The 19,029-nt window shown below is 41.7% G+C and overlaps 1 protein-coding gene across 5 annotated transcripts in view; it reads left to right on the top strand.

Annotated features, from left to right (window-relative positions):
• The window catches only part of capn15 (calpain 15), a 38,864-nt gene extending 20,065 nt beyond the window's left edge, over positions 1-18,799 (top strand). For all 5 annotated transcript variants that reach the window (XM_040135024.1, XM_040135022.1, XM_040135023.1 and 2 more), the window contains 10 exons: positions 3,007-3,215; positions 5,196-5,379; positions 6,354-6,577; positions 7,348-7,473; positions 9,027-9,179; positions 11,290-11,451; positions 11,572-11,807; positions 11,970-12,139; positions 13,847-14,025; positions 15,373-18,799. In XM_040135024.1, the coding sequence (XP_039990958.1) occupies positions 3,007-3,215; positions 5,196-5,379; positions 6,354-6,577; positions 7,348-7,473; positions 9,027-9,179; positions 11,290-11,451; positions 11,572-11,807; positions 11,970-12,139; positions 13,847-14,025; positions 15,373-15,550 (1,821 nt within the window). In that variant the 3' untranslated portion in view covers positions 15,551-18,799. The remainder of the gene's footprint in view (positions 1-3,006; positions 3,216-5,195; positions 5,380-6,353; positions 6,578-7,347; positions 7,474-9,026; positions 9,180-11,289; positions 11,452-11,571; positions 11,808-11,969; positions 12,140-13,846; positions 14,026-15,372) is intronic.
• Positions 18,800-19,029: the final 230 nt, after the last annotated feature.

Below are 19,029 nucleotides of genomic sequence, written 5' to 3'. Positions count from 1 at the left end.
GAGGGGTGTGTGCTTGATGCCAGTGCCCCAGAGCGTGTCCTCTTACTCACTGTGCCAAATGAGTAAATGGTACTAAGAGCCATCAGCGCCGCTTGTGAACTGCAAAACCCAGCATGGCCGGAACTGGTTCCTCTGTTCCCTCTCCATGTCACCCTCTGAGGGGGAAACAAAATTATGCTACATGGCAACAGATTGACTTTGATTTGTTTTCTTTTTCCTCTCAGCACCACTCTCTGTGCTACTTGTTGCTTGAATTTTTGCCACACTTAGGATTTTATCTGGGGTTTTGGTTTACGTGTTAGATTGTTAGTTGTGACTGCCTGCACACAGTCCTGTACGTGCCAGGCTGTACTGGGCTGTTTTTTTTTGGATTTAATAAGTGTAGCACTGTGAAATCAAGCTCTACAGATCCTTGTCACCACATTTTTCAGAGATCAATACGTTGTCTGTAACATGTAGATGTATAGCAACAAGCTTACTATCCTAAAAAAAAGACCTGGTATGGCTGTGTAGTCTGGGAGATGGCAGGAAAGCAGCAGTTTTTCTTGCACTGAATTGGCTGATTGCAGTCTTGGATTTACATGCTGGCATGTGCCCAGTGATAGAATCAGAGACGGCAGCACCAGGTTCACCCGATGAAGACAGTCACCTAGACTTACACTGGTAGAGGCCACAACACCGCAACCTGAATAACAAGGAAATGTTTTGTATATGTGCCTGTTATTCATACTCCTTACACAATCCAAAAATGTAATATTTTGTATCTTGACACTAATTTTACATCTTATTTTTATGTTACTTCAATGCTTATCCAATTTTACATGCTATGATTCATATTCTTTGACATTATTATTAATATCATTAGTATATTTTATCTCTACGGGGTATCTGCTTGTTTGTGAGGGACTGCTCAGAAAATGAATGCATTTAGGTTGAATAAGCTCCATAGATTCTCATCACCTATCATGTCCCTGCAAAAACATTATGCTCGTACAACACCTGTGCGCTCCAGATATAAATAGGCTAATTGCAGGATGTATAGCATAGTCTTTGCCTTATGGGTCACCTGCAGCAGACCATCCTGCTGATTATCAACTGTTTTAAATAACTCGGACAGTTCGCTCAATTATGTCCATGATATAAGAGGTGGGCACAACGACAGTATCCTCTGAATGTGAAAGGATGGATTAAAAATATGTTGAAGCACACGGCAGAATTTCGGGTTAGTACGCGGTACATGTACTAACATCATCAGTCCCTCTTGGTTTATTCATCAACTGAAGTTCCGTTTAACCTGCAGATGAGAGTGTGAAAATAAGCTTCTACCTGCCAAATGTAGCATTGCATTAATAATATGTATGGACTAAAATAGATGCCCATCTTAGCAAACTGAATGAACTATGCAATCACATTTATGACTGATTTTAGGTATAATCATGTCCACACCTGACACACCAGATTAAGCCAATAAAATAATGTCCACAGATGCTTGAATGCTTGGTGGCAAGTATCCGGGATCATTACTTTTAAATGTAGCTAACTCTATGTATCCATTAGAACTAAGAGAGTTTTAAGTTATCTTTTTAGCTTCCCAAATAAGGATTTCAGCTTGACAGTGTAAAAAAATAGGAATCCTTTTTTTTTTTTTTTTTTTAATTATTATTATTATTAACATACCTCTTCTGTATGAACACCTGCCTCATAAGAGAGAAGTTACAGCCAGTAGCCCGGAGTTGAGCTCTGGCAGGGGTAATTTGGAATTAATGAGGTTGACTCTTTAACCCTTGGTTACTGATCCCAGTCTAGAGTCTCTCATAACTCTCTAGTTCTGTTTATGTACAGATTGTGCTCTTTGAGTGACATTAGTTTGAAGTTTAGTCTCTGTAGGTGTCCAGGGCCACAGCTTCCCTCTTCACCTCTGGTTAATCCACATCGGCTCCTAAACCCATACAATAAAAGCCAGCACAAGGGTCAAACATAAGCCAGTGAGCTACACAATCGGTAAGCTACATGGAGACCTCGGATGGTTGGGGCGGTGAGGCAGCATTGAAGTGATTCTGTTCGGTAGCTATTGCTGCATCCAGGCTACAGAATTGGATTGTGGGGGATGGCGACTAATCAATTGGCTTCGATGTGAGCCACCACTTGGGTGCCCACATTACATTCCCTGCCTGCCTCGCAACACGACTGGACAAGCCCACTTCTGACACCACAAATAGGAAACCAGATAGGGTTGTGTGTGTGTGGCTGTTTACCCTCTCAGGTTTGTACAGGAGAGTTTTAGATTGGCAGATAGTGTGTCAGATTGGATGTCCTGATCTGTTAATGTATCCATGTAGTCCAGGTCCTGTGTACAGTAAAGAGGCAGCTACATTTTAAAGTCTTAAAATCCAGTGTGCCAATTTGAATGCTTGGTGCTCTGCAGGGAATATGTCAGAAAGTGAAGTGCTGCAAATGTTTGAAAGTAATTTGCATATGTGTCCTGTATCCTGGCTGATACATGGCACCACATTTGGTCATCTGCTGTGCACGTGTAATTCATCACTAACATTGCAAGTAATTCCTGCTGCCACATGAATAAATTTAGGAGGCACTGGTTTATCCTTGTTCAGCCCAGAATCCAGGGCTCATGTCGTGGCCTGTAGAGTCCTGTATTAATCCTCATCCACCTGCAAAATGTCACGTCAGAAATGCAGGGTAGAGATTACAGTTAGTTGAGTTGAGAACAGTTAGTTCTCAAAGCTCAAATCTCCTTCAAGCCTGCATTAACTCTTTTCAAATTCTTTATTTTTAAGTGCTCTCACCAATTCCTTTTGGGCATTGATTTTCGGGGTTTTTGATAAGACATTTTGTTCTAACAATAATGTTTTTCTTGATTTTCTTTCCTCTATTTTAAATGGAAGTCATGGTGAAAGTATTTGAACAGTTGGAGTAGTCTCACTCCTTTGTCTCCCTATCACTTTTGCTCTCCACCCTCCACCCTGTCTCCCTTTTGTCCCTGTTCAGAACGCTGTGAACTTTGTGGATGACAGTTTCCCCCCGGGACCTCGCTCCGTGGGCTTCCCAGAGGGCGACAGCGTCCAGCAGCGTATCAAAAAGTGGCTGCGCCCCCATGAGATCAACTGCAGCAACTTCAAAGACCGAGGCGTCAAGTGGTCCGTCTTCCGCACGCCCCGGCCCTCTGACATCCTACAAGGCCTACTGGGAAACTGCTGGTGAGCCGTCAGAACCGAACACAAGGACCAACAGGACACTAATCAGCCTAGATAACTAGAATGATCTAAAGACAGACCACTCATTTCCAAAAAGTCTTTGAAAAGGCAGAAAATATAAGGAAATGTGCCCTGATTAATGCTTTGACCCAGGACAAAGAAGAATAGCAGAAAATCCCCAAAGTAAAAGGAAATTATTCATTCCATTCGGTCTCTGTGAAAGATCAGAGGAATAAACAGACATGGTTTTTGTCTGAGTCTGCTTTAGATGACCACTGCAGCCTGAAGCTAGAAGAGAGAGAAAGAGAGAGAGAGCTGGAGACAGTGACAGAGAGGCAGTGAAACAATAAGTAAAGAAAGAGAAAGTGAAAAATTGGGAGGCAGAGAAAAAAAAAAAAATGACAGAGAGAGCATGGTGGACTTGGACAGATGTACAGATACACCTGACAAGGAGATTATTCACGGGAATGTGGGTCTGGACACATGCTTCATCTCCCTGCACTTTTTCTGTGTGTGTGTGTGTGTGTGTGTGTGTGTGTGTGTGTGTGCGTGTGTGCGTGTGTGCGTGCGTGCGTGCGTGTGTGCGTGTGTGCGTGCGTGTGTGCGTGTGTGTGTGCGTGTGTGTGTGTGTGTGTGTGTGTGTGAGTGTGTGTGTTGCCATCCACCATCTTCCTACACAAAGAACACTCACTCACATAGTTGTCCCAATACAACTTTTCACTTCATCACCAGCACACAGTTTATCAAAAATAACCCTCCCCAGAGCTAAATCCTCTCACTCGTGAGAGGATATAACCCAAAAGCTTCATCTTAGGTGGAATAGCTCTCGTTCTCATTCCCTTTCTATAACATACACACACACTTGTCCTAATAAACCTCCCAGCTCCCACCAGCCAACCAAAGACAGCAGCAGACAGCAGCAGACAGTCATGCCAGTCACCCTTGTCCTTGAGTACGGCTGCAATAAGAGTCAACATTAGTCACATTATGATAAGGCTAAATGGATTTCCATTTGATTCTTTGTAACTGATTGTTTTTTCATCAGCGGCAGAACGGGCTGATCAGCCTTGCTCAGCTGCCACTTGAACAGATGGAACGTGGCTTTAATAATAAGCATTTCCAACCCCACACAAAAGAGTTTCAGTCTTTAAATGGCTGCTGTGCCAACATACATTGACGGATGGATTGAAAGGGATAATCCTTTCATCTTCAGATATGGTGACAGCATTACCAGTGGCAAAGGTAGCTTGTCACTTCTGTAAATTTTAGCTGTATTGTTAATAAGGGGGGCAAAATAGTGTATGTGCAAAATTAGGGGTGAGTCAGCAGCATACAAAGACAAATAGCTCATTGTCCCCAAACCTCAGCTATTTTTAGCCATTTCATCAGTATTTTATTAACTCTTTCTACATTTTCAGACGAATGTTCACTTTCAAATATATTCCTTTTTAAGTTGAATCTTTTCGTCCCCAGCCATGTTTTTAGCAATTAGCATTTTATGATGAATCTGGAATTTTGAATAACTAATTTGTCTTGCAAGCTAACTAGGCAAGCCAGTTTGTCTTTGCTGCAGGCTGAGTTAACAGTGATCGGGAGGTAACCAGAAGGCACAGAAGCTTGACTCATCAAATGTGATTGATTTTTCAATGAGGACAAATTATGTTTTAAAAAAAAAAAAAATATTCCTTAACTGCTCAAAGTACCTTGTGGGAAAGGATGATTTATTTCCAAATTTAGAGGCTGCTTATGTCAGTCGACATTCCTTATCCCTGCCTGTCTTTTTGACGAGACTGGGCGTCCATTCAGCCATCCACCTGTCCGTCACAATCAGCTGATCATTTATGTCTTTCCTTCTCCATTCATTTCACTGCTTAATTCACATTGCTTTTGCACTTTGTTTCAGTCCCATCCTCTCATTCACCTATCTGTCCATCTTGCTCCTACATTTTATTTCCCAGTTCATTGAGTTTTATCTCTCTCCAGGTTTCTGAGTGCTCTGGCAGTGCTTGCCGAGCGTCCAGAGCTGGTGGAGAGGGTGATGATCACCAGGACCATCTGCCCAGAGGGTGCCTACCAGGTTCGGTTGTGTAAAGACGGGACATGGACGACGGTGCTGGTGGACGACATGCTGCCCTGCGATGATTATGGCTACCTGCTCTTCTCCCAGGTCAGAAACAGGGGGATGAGGGGTGTGGGGAATCCTGTTAGGAGGGATACGCTATTGATGTCTGAGTTGCATGGACACTGCAACTCATCTTGTGTAATGCTTGTCCTCTTCAAGTTCATAGAGGTTGGAGAGTATAGATTTTGAATACACACAGGGGACCAGAGAAACATACTGATACCTACAGACATGTAGTATTTAATTTTTTTTATTAAGACACCATTGTGACCCTTCAAGGTAACTAAACATGAAGTGGATGTTTGACTGAAGACAATCTCTTTGATGTATCTGTAAGCAGTGCCTCAGGAAGCCGCGTTCACCTCATTCATTGCTGCAGCCTTATAACAATATAATATTAACTTCTTAATATGAGTTCAAGCTAATTTATTATCTAGGTTTTTATCACAAGCACGTCTCAGAGGAGCCCACAGAGGAGGAATGTACCTGGAGGTCTAATTAATCAACAGTCAGTTACAGGAAAAATTAAGTACTGCATTATGCAACAAATAAAGCACAGGGAAACAAGGCCAGGCACACAGACATGCTGGAGAGACATACTGTTAAACATCACGCCTTATCTACGAAATCATGTTGGGACTACCTGGGTACCACCAATCTTAGATTCTAAAAGAACCCAAGGATGAAAAAACAGAAAAGAAGAGACATTCGGTAGGCAGTCAAAGTTAATTCCTTCACCATCATGACTGAACAAGTAAGAAATGCTTCAACAAAACAGTCAAAGAACTTTAACGTGGATGGTGATTATAAGAAAGAATAATATGAGAGGTCATCTTGAGATTATCATGCTCAGAAACCTTTTGAGTATTTGAGTCACATTCGACTGGTTGAGAGCCAACACCTTAAAACAAGCCTCACAGGAAACACAACATTCTGTTACAAATGTACCTCTTTCAGTGAACCATACTCTGACTGACACATGGATAAACTTTTCCTCTTTCTCTTTCCCATCTTTTCAGGCCCAGAGGAAGCAGCTATGGGTGGCGCTGATTGAGAAGGCCCTGGCCAAACTCCATGGCTCCTACTTTGCCCTGCAGGCAGGGCGCGCGATCGAGGGCCTGGCCACACTGACGGGGGCTCCCTGTGACTCCCTCATGCTCCAGGTTAGCTCCACCAACCCCCGGGAGGAACCAATCGATACAGACCTCATCTGGGCCAAGATGCTCAGCTCCAAGGAGGCCGGGTAAGAGAGGGAGTGGAGGGGAATTTTATGGTGGGTTTAGGGCATAAGGAACATTATCACGCTCCACTGTGCTCTTTTAAACAACAAAATACATACATACAGTACATATCATTTACAATATATTGGTATATTCTCTTACTGCACAGCTAATAGATGAAACAATAAACAGAAACATTTTGAAAAAGACTGGATCAATATTCACAATAATCACAACTACAAACACTAAGGTGCTACAAAGCTGCAAAGGTGATGAATGCCAATTTGAGGCATATGTCAGTTATAAAAGAGGTCTGGTAATCAGCACTTTGATATGTGAGCTATCAAAGCCATATGAGACAAAAAGCAGAGCTCTAAGGGGGCCAAATCCTCAGTGGCCAAACTACAGGTCCATCTGTCAGAAAACCTGCAGTATTTCATATATCAAAGGGGAACAGTCAACATATCACGACAACAAATACTTTACTAAACAAGGACAAGGTTCATTAGCAAAGAGGAGCAGCAATTACAAATCAACAGGAATATATTAGACATAAAGACAAATAACTGATGTTTGTTTTAAGCTCATGTTTGTTTGTAGATGAAGATTAAATAAGTAAAGAAATTATTAACATAATTAACTGTGTAAAACAAAAGTTGAAAATAGTTTTCAAAGCCCTTTAGTTGCCCCCATTCCATTAAGTCTTCCAACAATATGCTGCATGGCTGCAACATTATGTTTGCCATTGTAGTGAACCCCTTGTCTTTCACTGTGTGTTATCTTTGTCTGTTAGGTTTCTGATGGGTGCATCTTGTGGAGGAGGCAACATGAAGGTAGACGATCTTGTCTATGAGTCTTTGGGTCTGCGGCCTCGACATGCATATTCCATCTTGGACGTGCGAGATGTCCAGGGTTACAGGTATGGATGGACTGCTTGTCTTTTTGTCTATCTGTGAGTTCCTCTAGTTACTTTGCTCTATGTTAATCCCTTGCCTCATCTCTTGATGTTTTTCTCTGTACCTGCTTTATCTCCCTCCTTACATCTAATCTTACTTTGAAGGGAAACATAAAATTTAAAGAAATTACTGTCTGCACTTTGTTGGCAAACTGCCTACATGTGACCTTGAAGTATCCAGCTCATTCACTTTAACAAAACACTGGGTTCAGCTTTTAGTACAGAGTTCCAAACTCGGAGAATCTATACAGTAATAATACAGTAGTTTGCTGAAATCAGTTCACTTTTTAATTCTGGGTGAAGTCTGGATGAATTCAGCATCTATGATAACAGTGAAATGTTTTTTTTATTCGTTCCAGCTCTGATTCATGTCCCTGGCCAGCTTTTTCTTTATAACAAAAGTGATTTGCTATATGATTTCTGAGTCATATGATTTCTCAGAAACAATGTTTAAATTCTTAAAATCAGTGGCCATAACATCAACCTATGCAGATATCATAACATAGAGGATATCATCTAAAGAAAAAAAATGAAATGAGAATACAGAATGGAGAAAAACACTTCTGGAACCAGCGGTTCAACCACTCTGTAAGTGCTATTCTACTTACAAAATACATACAGTATACTGTAGTGTCCCACGGCTGAAACTTGTTTTCTAATTCATCTTATTCCTTTAGCTAAATCTCCCATTCATGACCTACATAGATTTGATAGTCAAAACCAATGAATCATACAGTAGGTTGCACTGGCATTGGCATGCAGATGTATTTCATGGAAAGAAACTGTGACTTAAAGATTTTGTTCACTCATGTAAAAAAGCATATTCTTATACAAGTCCTGCCTCAAATTTTAAGTAACATGTTATATGTTACAGATATTGATGAAAAGGTATCTTAAGTTTAGAACTGATTGAACAGATGCATTCTTTGTCAATGTATTTCTTGCATGATTCACAGGTAATTGGGGCAGGGGGCTTGATGCCCGTAGAGAACAGGTGCACATCAGTTCCGTTTGATCACTTTGATCAGGGTAGCATTGTGAGTCCACACAATGGAGGGTTCTTCTGTCCTACCCACGAGAGGAAGTTGAGAGTAGCCGTAAATCCCAGATGTAATTTGCTCAAGAGCCACACACAGCCACTTTAATTTACTGCCATGAAGCAATTGGAGTGGAAGATTGGGCCACAGCGCTTGATCGAAATTGAGTTGGAGTCCTCCTGCAAGGAGCCCGAGGAGATGAAAAGCAGTTTGGAAACAGCGATTCACCTGCACTTTTTTTGGAAAGTGGGAACTCCAACATGGTTTTCCATCAAACCTCCTAAGTTTTTCACTGTAGGGAAGAGGCAATAAAATAAAATGGGTTGTTTAAAAAGTAGGCAATCATCCATAAGAGGAGCAATATGAGTCTGCAGAGATGGGTGTTGACTGAAAGCTGTTTTCACTGTAACTTGATCCTGTATTTGGCTCTCCCTGCCTATTATCTTCCTCCTTACCTGTCACTCTTTGCCCGTGCTTCAGGTTGTTGCGGCTGCGTAACCCGTGGGGTCGCTTCTCGTGGAACGGCAGCTGGTCAGACGAGTGGACCGACTGGCCACAGCACCTGCGTCATGAGCTGATGGCTCATGGCAGCAGTGAGGGGGTCTTCTGGATGGAGTACACCGACTTCATAAAGTAAGAGCCAACTTTACACAAGAAGAGTGTGAACTAGTGAGACCAGTGAATTTTTTTATTTATTTATTTATTTATTTTGTCTACCTCAGGAAACAGTCGGTCTAAACGAGTTTCATTATAGACTGTCCAGAAGGAGATGAATTAAACTTTTCAGCCTATTTTCACCATAGACCAATGAAACCACAATTGTGTCACAATATCTTAAAGTGGTAACCCAGATATTTTGTCAACATAATTTATCATTGCTCTGGTGTTTTTGCAGAGGCGACTTCACAGTCGATATCTGAGCCTGCTGGTATGATGGACTCAGAATGTTTTCCTGCTTATTAAATTTGAGCCATGGTGGCTGTGGCTGCGATTGCTACACTTACCCACTTCTTTTGTTTATTCCAGACACACCACTGTAAGAAATGTATGCTTATCACAGGAGAGATCTACCCAACACCAGCTGTTTAGAATAGCAAATGTTAAAGCTTTTGTTAACTGAGCGCAGGTGAAATGAATCTAAAAATGTCCTGTAATTGTGTCATGACGGACACACATAATGTGTGATGGATGGCTTAGTAATGTAATGCCATGCCTCTGTGGATTTTACTGACCATCTGGTATTGACACCAAACTGAATGACAGCGTTTTTTGATGTTTTCAGTACATTGTGTTTGTTGACAAGCACAACATACACTGTTTCCCACACCATGGTGTTATTATGAAATTGTATTTGTTATTTTTTTTCTGGTGGCTTTGGTTGCCAGGGTTTTGGCAGGCAAGGTCTTACATTTTTCATGGCTCATAGTGTGTTTTTTCATATGTACCTTTCCCTTTCATCAAATGTTAATTTCATTGGCTAGAGACCTTGTACAGGTCAGTAAACACTGTTTGCCTTTAACAGTTTGACTGAAAAATTAACTGAAAATAATCTGAAAAATAACAGGGAGTTTGTGCCCTGGACTGTTCTAAAGCAGCACTGAAGCAACCATAATGTGACGAAATGGAAAAGAGAAAACTGAGCTGAATTAAAGCCCTAAAATCACTCAAAAGCAAAGAAAAAAATCTAATAACTTTTCAAGAGAATCAGTGTGACTGTCACTAAAAACATTTCACTAAGTGGTCATATTTTGTGTAACTAACCTGATTTTACACTATCAGAAAGTAAACTCATAGACAGGACCGCACTTGCCTAGAAAATGTTTTTTCTTAGTGTCAGTAAACCACCTGATCAATGCATATTGTCACGAAGTCCACCTGGTCAGTAGGTTCACCTAAAGATAATTCATGTGTGTTTGTCGTTGTGTTATTAACGTTTCTCCTGTCTAACAAGATAGGAGTTCCAATAAGTCCAGAAGAACCAATTTGGCTTTCCTCCTGAACGGCCGCAACCTGGAAAATGTGTTAAGGCTAGACGAAAATCCCCTCTCTCTTCTGGCTGTTGTTTTCTCTGACAGTAAATTAATCTGTCAGTTTTGTACTATATGACAAACCTATTGCCTGCAACTGCCCAAGCTTGTTTCGGTGTGGAAAAAGAAAGAGTTGTCATCTTGTTGGACAGTTTACAAGACCCCTATTTTGACTCATATGCATCAAGTGGACAAATAGGACAGATGCTGATTATTAATAACATTTCAAAAAGATTATTACACCAAACACAAGTACAAAACATTAAGAAACAGACATATTTGTCTCTAGTTATCAAAACCTACTGTAAAACTTCAACACACCTTCCCCTTCTTCCTCTCTCTACTTCTTGATTGTCAAGAAGACAAAAGCAAGATGTGAGGCAGTTGTCAGAGTAAGGTTAGGAAGTGATGAAACAATGAAAAGCAGACTGAAAGTGAGAAACAGAATGTCTCTCGGGGGCTCCATCTTTGAAGGAGGAGGTCTGATATGTTGGCGAGGTAAATGCACCCATAGAAGCCATGCTTATGGTAACGAGTTGTTTGGGATGCATACTAATAGACTTAGCTCATGACAGGAGGAGAGCAGACGGTCAAGTTGTTGGTGGCTCAGAAGAACAGTCCTTATACACATCTGGAAACAAGCAGACTTTTTTGTTGATGCAACAATGTATATGGACTAAAGAAGGCTCTTCCCCTATTGTCTTCTCCTCCCACAGGTACTTTGACTCGGTGGACATCTGTAAGATCCACTCGGACTGGCAGGAGGTGAGGCTACAGGGCTGCTTCCCCAGCAAGGCCAGCGGGCCGGTCACTGTCACAGCCCTCACTGTACTGGAGAGGACGGCACTGGAGTTTGCTCTCTTCCAGGAGGGAAGCAGGTACAGTCACCAGACATAGCTCTTATTCCTCCCCTGCGCCTCCTTTTCTGCCCTTCTGTTTCTTGTTCCCTCCCCTCCTGCCTTTGCTCTAACCCATTCATCCCCTCTCTCCCTCCCCAGACGTTCAGACACAGCCGACAGCCACCTGCTGGACCTGTGCATCATGGTGTTTCGCGCCTCCTTTGGCAGCGGCAACAAGCTGACCCTGGGTCGCCTGTTGGCCCACAGCAAGCGCGCGGTGAAGAAGTTTGTTGGCTGTGATGTGATGCTCGAGCCGGGGGAGTATGCTGTTGTCTGTTGCGCCTTCAACCACTGGCAGATGAATGTCAGTGGGACGGGAGGTCCAGCCACACCTAGTAGGTGTACAGATGCAATCAGCAAGCAACACATTTGCTTTTGTTTTTTTGGTTTTTTTAAAATGAATATTTACTCAAAATGAACAGAAGTTTTCAGTTGACGTTCAGTGTACAGTATTTGTTTGTTTTTGTCTGAAGCACATTACTGTCTCCTTGCCAAAGTCTCCAGCCCTACCAGTGGAGCAGCACGGCGGCCATGCCAGGACTTCCCCGGCTACATCCTCGCCATCTATAGCTCCCGTCAGGTGATGGTGGAGCAGGTGGAGGCGACCGCCACCACGCTGGCCGACTCCATCATCCTCCTTACGGAAAACAAAGGGGAAAGACATGAGGTGAGACACATTCATTTCAAAACAAAACAACAAGCAAAGTTGCAATAAAACAACCCACAGATCTGTTAAATATCTGTTACTGAATCCTCACTCCCCAGCTTTGACTGTCCCTGTCCTCCCATCTAGCACTCTCACACCTAAACTCACACAAACACTGTTCATCTTTGAATATAATATATATGCTTGTGAAGCCAGAGAATGCTTGCAACACTGTAAGCCAGAGTCCCAAATCTTATTCTGCTTTTGGAAATGCAAATGCGTGCACATTATCTAACCCACACACACACACACACACACACATACATACGTAGTTGCTCACACCCAAGGAAACAAATTATTCTGGCTCTCCTGAACATCGCTTTCCTAAAAGTGCTGTCACATTGGCTGGTATTTTAGAGGATGACAGAGCTTTTTAAACACTTGAGATCTTTGTTAAATCATTCAGCTCTTCAGCTCTCCAGGAATTCAACACTCACGGTTGGTGGGCCAGGCACTCTGGAGTGCATGGCAGCCACTACAACTCTTGTGTTTAACAATATGGTTAAAGACTTTTTTTTTTTTTTTTTTGGATATTAATAAATAATTTTACCAGTTCTGACTCATGAAAAAAGAGCTTTGGATTATGAGCCACATACATACTGCTGACAGATTTTTTTTTTTAGTAACAGCGGGATTTGTGAATGGTGTTACTACGGTGAAGAGACAGCAGATTAAGCTGTATAGCTGCACTTGTATTAACTTATCAGAGAGAGTTATTATTGTGAATGCAAAATGCAATCTTAAAAGCATGTTGATGTACCTTTTCAGTGCAGCTACACTGTAGTGAATATTTTCCAGCCATCTGAAACATACTGGTGTCAGTCCATCAAAGACCAATGTTTCTTTTTTTTTTTTTTTTTTGCACTTTTTTTGTCATTTAAGACTCATACTGGCAGAAATCTGGTGGATAGTAGCCTCAATAGACCAGAGTGTTGTGCAGCCATGAAGTATTTTGTATGAGGGGAAAAAAACTTTTTTTTTTTTTTTTTTTTTTTTTGCACGTTATGCTATTGGAAGAAATATCACTCTCTTCACCCACACCAGTCTGGGGCATACTGTATATGTGGTTTAATGAGCATTTTATATAGAGTACAAACCCCAGATTGTCCCCAGACTGGAGGGAGAGCAGCACATTATGGCCCAAAGAGTTTCAAGCTGGTAGGGAACACAAGCCGACTTTAACCATTTTAATGTTACAACTCTTGCCGATTGTTGAGTTCCTGCATAACGCAGAAGTCAAATCCTTTTTTGTTTTGTTTTTGCTTCACTTCAGGGAGCCTTGCCCAAGTGTTTTATGGTTGCACGTTCCATAAACATCCAACCAAGTATGACCATCTGTAACACTACATGGTCCACATAAAAATTAAGCACTCATTTAATCTGCATAGACCTTCGCTGACTACTGCATCCTTGCTACTACACCGCTACCTGCTTTCCGCCACTTTAACTCCTTTAACCCTCCTCACTCTCTGCGTGTATAAGCATTTAGTATTGTGTTTCTTAGGCTATGCTGGGGGCCCTTGGGGGAAGCTGAGTGTCCTAACTGAACTGTCCTTTCTTTCACATAACAGTCCCGTACATTTAGTGTATTGGTTTTGGCCTGTAGGTCTTGTAAACATGACACAAATGTGTGCTGTACGGACATTGTAAGCTTTCTTTTCTTCTCAGGGCCGGGAAGGCATGACATGCTACTACCTGACCCACGGCTGGGCAGGGCTCATCGTGGTGGTTGAGAACCGCCACCCCAAATACTACCTCCACGTCTCCTGTGACTGCACTGACAGTTTCAATGTGGTGTCCACACGCGGCAGCCTCAAGACCATTGACAGCGTACCGCCTTTGCACAGGTACACATTTGTACCCTGTTCTCTCTTTTCCTCACATACACACAACTCTGAAAGGCCTTTTTTTTATCACACTATATTTTACCTGGGTAGGAATAACCTAAATAGATAATAAAAGAAGAGATTAATTGCTCTGGGATCAGGTGCAGCAAACATCCACCAATTTAGACAATTATATCTGTACACACATACACACTTACATAAACACGAAGATCCCAGAGGATTAGCACTCTGTATTTCTTAATAAGCTAACTTAGGCTGCTCTCAGCACAGTTGTAGCAGCTTTTGTTTTCTGTTGATCCCAATTTTACGCTTCCCTTTAAAGGCTCGAAAAATATAATAGGTAGATGCACAATCGAGCACGTTGAAGCTGTTCACACATCGTTAGGTTTCTCTGATTGTAAGTTGTTAGGACATCTAATGTAGGAATGTTTCAGTCATACAGACACATTACTGTGCACATTGATGGAAATTTACAACCGTATCACCTCAAAGTTATGTCCCGCATAATAGGAAACTAAAAAGTCACCAAGCATGAACCATGCCTTTTAATGTCGTTTTCGCTCATCTACACAAGATTGTCGGTTCACTTGATAAAAACACTCAGTAGTGCAATTTCACAGTCTTATTTTCCAATTTTCTTACTCATTATCATACACTGTATAAAGCATGTATAGATGCGAAAGCATTTAGCAGCTAGGTAATCATATTCAGGACAAGAGGTAATTATCACTGGAGTGTAGTCAGATATCAGTCGAAAAAAGCAAATTTTTGTTTTGCACCATGTGTCATTATCAACTTGTCTTCCTCCAATGCTAGCTTTAACTTTTCTGAGCAACTAATTCCCAGATCAGTGGTGCATTTAGGGACTGTATGAAAATTATTAGAAGGGACCAGAAAAATTATTTTTGGGGAGAGCAGTGGAGGGTCTTTTAACCTTGTCTCATCCAAGATTTATGGTTTATTTCAGTCTTCCTTTGAAAGATTTATTGTTTTAAAAAATACTGTTTTAATAAAGTAGTTACATTAAAAGATTTTTTTTAAAGATACGAGAAGATTAAAAAGAATTAATAATTGATTAATTAATTAATTAATAATGCTGGGGAATGCTTTGGTTTTTTTATTAAATGAAATATAAGATTCAGCCCACCCTCCTCACCCCAATAATTTTTATACACTCCCTTACTTCACTGCATCATAAACCGTTCACGACTGAAGACTGTGGTATTTGTATTCAGCGTGCACAACATGTCCTTGATTTGCCTTGACTGGAGCTAGAGAGGCTCATAACTGGAGGTGTCTCTCAGCAGCTCAAAGTATTTTTGCAATGTTCTCTGTCTCCCTCTGCAGGCAGGTGCTGGTTGTGCTTTCACAGCTTGAAGGGAACGCCGGTTTCTCAATCACACACCGCCTGGCTCACCGCAAGGCAGCCCAGGCCTCTCTGGGAGACTGGACCCCCACTAAAGCTACCCACAGCCCGCAGCTCACCCCGGACATTGATGGCCTGCACCGGCCCAGGCCACTATGACCACCGCCCACTTTATCCCGCACTTACAAAGACTCTAATCCAATAAACTGTCAGACCACTGGAAAACCAGGTCATGGTGGGCAAGTGGTGTGTGCAGCCCTAAAACATAGAGAAAGATTTTTGTTTGAGTCTTCTTGGATGAACACACACCTGAATGTATAGCATGAATAGGCAGCATTTATGTGGTCTCCTCCTGATGTTCCATAAATGCTGAAGTTTTCATCCGGCCCTCGAGCACTCTGTCCCTCGTCAAGTGGATGTGCCATGTCAGGATGAACTGAGGGAAGCAGGCCACGTGGAGTTACCAAGACGTAGTCACAAAACGATTATTCACCCAGGCGCCAAACAGGATCCAGTTCAGACCATTTAAATTCTGGAGGTTTTTTGTACAAGCGCTGTATGTGGAACAGATGTCAGCCCTCAGCTTCATATGCTTGGAGACGACCCTGCTTTCAGTGAGCTTCACCAAAAGCCAGGGTGGAGTGCTGTAACTACTGAGCCATTTGCCGGCCCACAACTTATGAGCCAATCACCTGCAACGATCGGACATTTCCTTCGACCCTCCATGTCATGCACAAAGACAGCTAACAAAGTGGGACACTTCAGGGGAGGTTTATCTCACCCAGCCCTCAATACAGTACTCAATGAGCCAAACCCAACTTCTAGTTTTACTCCTACTCATACATGTTTTTTTTATTTGAGGCAATACACTTGTCAGTATCAGTCTTACTTATTTTATATATGACCCTTGTTGCTGTCTTGTCCACATTTGTATTTTTGAAGTCATAGAAGAAGCCATCATTCATACAGTACTGTGTGTCTCCACTCCATCACCGCCGCAGTGCTGTCTAGCGCTCTCTAGCTCAGGACCAAACTCATGATTTGTATAGTAAGCCGGAGTCAAGCAAAACCTCAAGATGATTCAGTGACAGGTGTAGCTGGAATAGCATCTTTCTGTATCTCTGTTGTTCGTAAACACTTACTTGCCAGGCTGTGGTGTGGAAGGCATTGTTGTGATTGGGAGGTTTCATCTTGTCAAGTACTGGCACATAATAGAATTCCCACTCAATAACGTTTTGATAGACCAACATACAATGTTGGCTTTTTCCCCTAGAGAGTAACAACCACTGTACCTCTTTTTTTTTTTTTTTGTTCTCTGTCTTTCTTTCTTTAATTCATTTTCACTCTTTCAGTTTGGGGCCTAAACCCTGGAGGTTAGACATCACATGACCAGCTTTGTAGTTTACTCCTCAGGCATGCTGCCTTTTCTCATCCAGTTCAGCAGTCAGTTTATGTCTGAACGCACTAGACATTATATACAGAGTAAATTGATGCTGCATCTTGCACTCTTGGATTGTGATACCCCAAATTTTGTGTCAGATCCTTTTTGGTACAGAAGGTCGGTGAGTATTGGTCTATTTCTCACACTTGAGCAGTTTGCCAGTATGTCAATTTACATTGTAGTGTACTTAGGGAGTACTACAGGAGCTAGTGGCTGTTTGAACAGTAACTTTGCCATAGGAGAGCTCTTAAGAGGAGCTGCCGAGTTTACTCTGGGAGGTCAGGGACCACTTTTGTTTGCATGGGTGCAGCGCAACCATCTGGTCCATCCTCCCACAAGGATACGCTGACAGCACATTAGCGACATAGCACATAGTCCTCGTGTAATAACAAATTACCATTTTGTCAGACTTTCGTGCACACGTAACGAGAGAGAAAAGGGACCCCTGAGACATGTTGTGACACAGAAAATAAGTTTAGCTCTCTCCGAGTTTCGGCTGCTTTGTTTCAAAGGATGGGTTGCCCACAGCTGTTTCACACAGGTCCTCTTTTAGGGCCCCACCCACTTGTTCTTTCCGCTTTCTCCACTGTCAAAGCCATTACTTCTCTTTCACCAAGGATCTTTAGTCCTCACCATGGCAACATAGATGTTTTACTGGAGAGGGGTAGACTAATGCGGTACTATAGTAACAGGTTGAAGTGGGAGACCTTTTTTCCAAGTCAAAGTTGATGTCTAACTATTATGTAGTGGAAAAACTTGAAAGCTGATAAGCAAAATCCCTGGGAGGACTCATACAATGAATGATTGTTTGGTAGAAAAAAAGTATTTTTTATGTCAAGAAGATTTTGAGTCGGAATATTGAAGTTCCTCCATGAGATGATTCACCTCAGGACTCAGTGACCTTGAGTGAAACAAGTGCTGAAACATGCATCATCTCATGAGTGTCGTCCTTTTTGTTGGTGTCGTCAGCATTGATGATCATTGACAGCACTGTGTCCCGGTGCTTGCAGTCTCTGCACAACCACGTTGACCAGCGCCGGTAGGCTGTGCTTCATGCCATCTCCAGGACAATTTGTAAGAAAACTACCACAGCAGTGTAATGTTTCTTTGAAGAAAACTGAAGCTGAAGTAACTGTAAATACGTTTTCCAAAGAAACATTAAAGTGTAATGACCACTTTCAGATATGTTTGCCCTATGAGTATGTGTGCCTGTGTGCGTCATCGCAGCCAAGCAGCTGTGAATATAGTGTCTAATTTATTTGTATAAGTGGTTTGCAGGCCTGATGTCTAATGAATATTGTGGATTACTGAGTTGATGACTGACAGATATAGGAATGTGATCATTTAAGGCTTTAGTTTGAGCCCAGAGGGATTAGCTTGACAAGAAATGAACCTGCACTGAAACACCTGCAAAGACAAGGCACCTCAAAATTCAGTGTCACTGCTGGATCACTTTACATTGACATGAGATTGATTTTTCTTTTATATACTTGTTTTTGTCATCATTGTCATTTTGGCTCTTGCTTGTGTCCTATGAATCCACTCCTCATCTGTTAAGTTGTGGTGGGGACTCTTGTGCTTCAGGGGCACCCTCTGCTGCTGAAGAGGCTGCAGCAAGGGAAAAAACTGGTCCTTGACAGAGCAGACTACACAACGCCTTTTATCTCTTCTCCTTTGTCTGGTTTCCTCCCTGTAAATTGTACAGACTGCAAACACAAACGACACAAAAGATAAAAAATGGGGGGAAAAAAAAATTCAACTGACCCTTTTAAACTTGTAAAAAAAAAAATGAAATTATGATAGAAACAAAAAAATGTTATGCTGAAAAAATGGATCTGTGATGAATGTGAGATATATTTTATTGATCTTTTCTGGGGGAGGGATATGAGTATATGTGTACAAACATACATATGTTTAATTTTCAATCTCAGGTTCCGATGGACCAAATAAATTTTTTTAAAGTAAAAGGCAACATTCGTCATTATTACAAACATCATGTTTTCTACATTTAAATGTCCATCTACTACACACTCACAAAGAGGCTGTCTTAGTTTGTTACTCACAGAAATGACCTGACAAGAAGGCAGAACTGTCAAAACAGAAATTAGTTTTGATTTTTTTTTTTTTTTCTGTTCAGTCTGTTGCACTTGATGAATAATAAGAGGAAGTCAAAACTTTCAAGCTGCAGATATTTAAG

This window comes from Xiphias gladius, chromosome 9 (assembly GCF_016859285.1).
Source record: "Xiphias gladius isolate SHS-SW01 ecotype Sanya breed wild chromosome 9, ASM1685928v1, whole genome shotgun sequence".
NCBI lineage: Eukaryota > Metazoa > Chordata > Actinopteri > Istiophoriformes > Xiphiidae > Xiphias > Xiphias gladius.
Note: the sequence above shows the minus strand (reverse complement) of the source record. Positions and strands in the feature narration are given on the sequence as shown.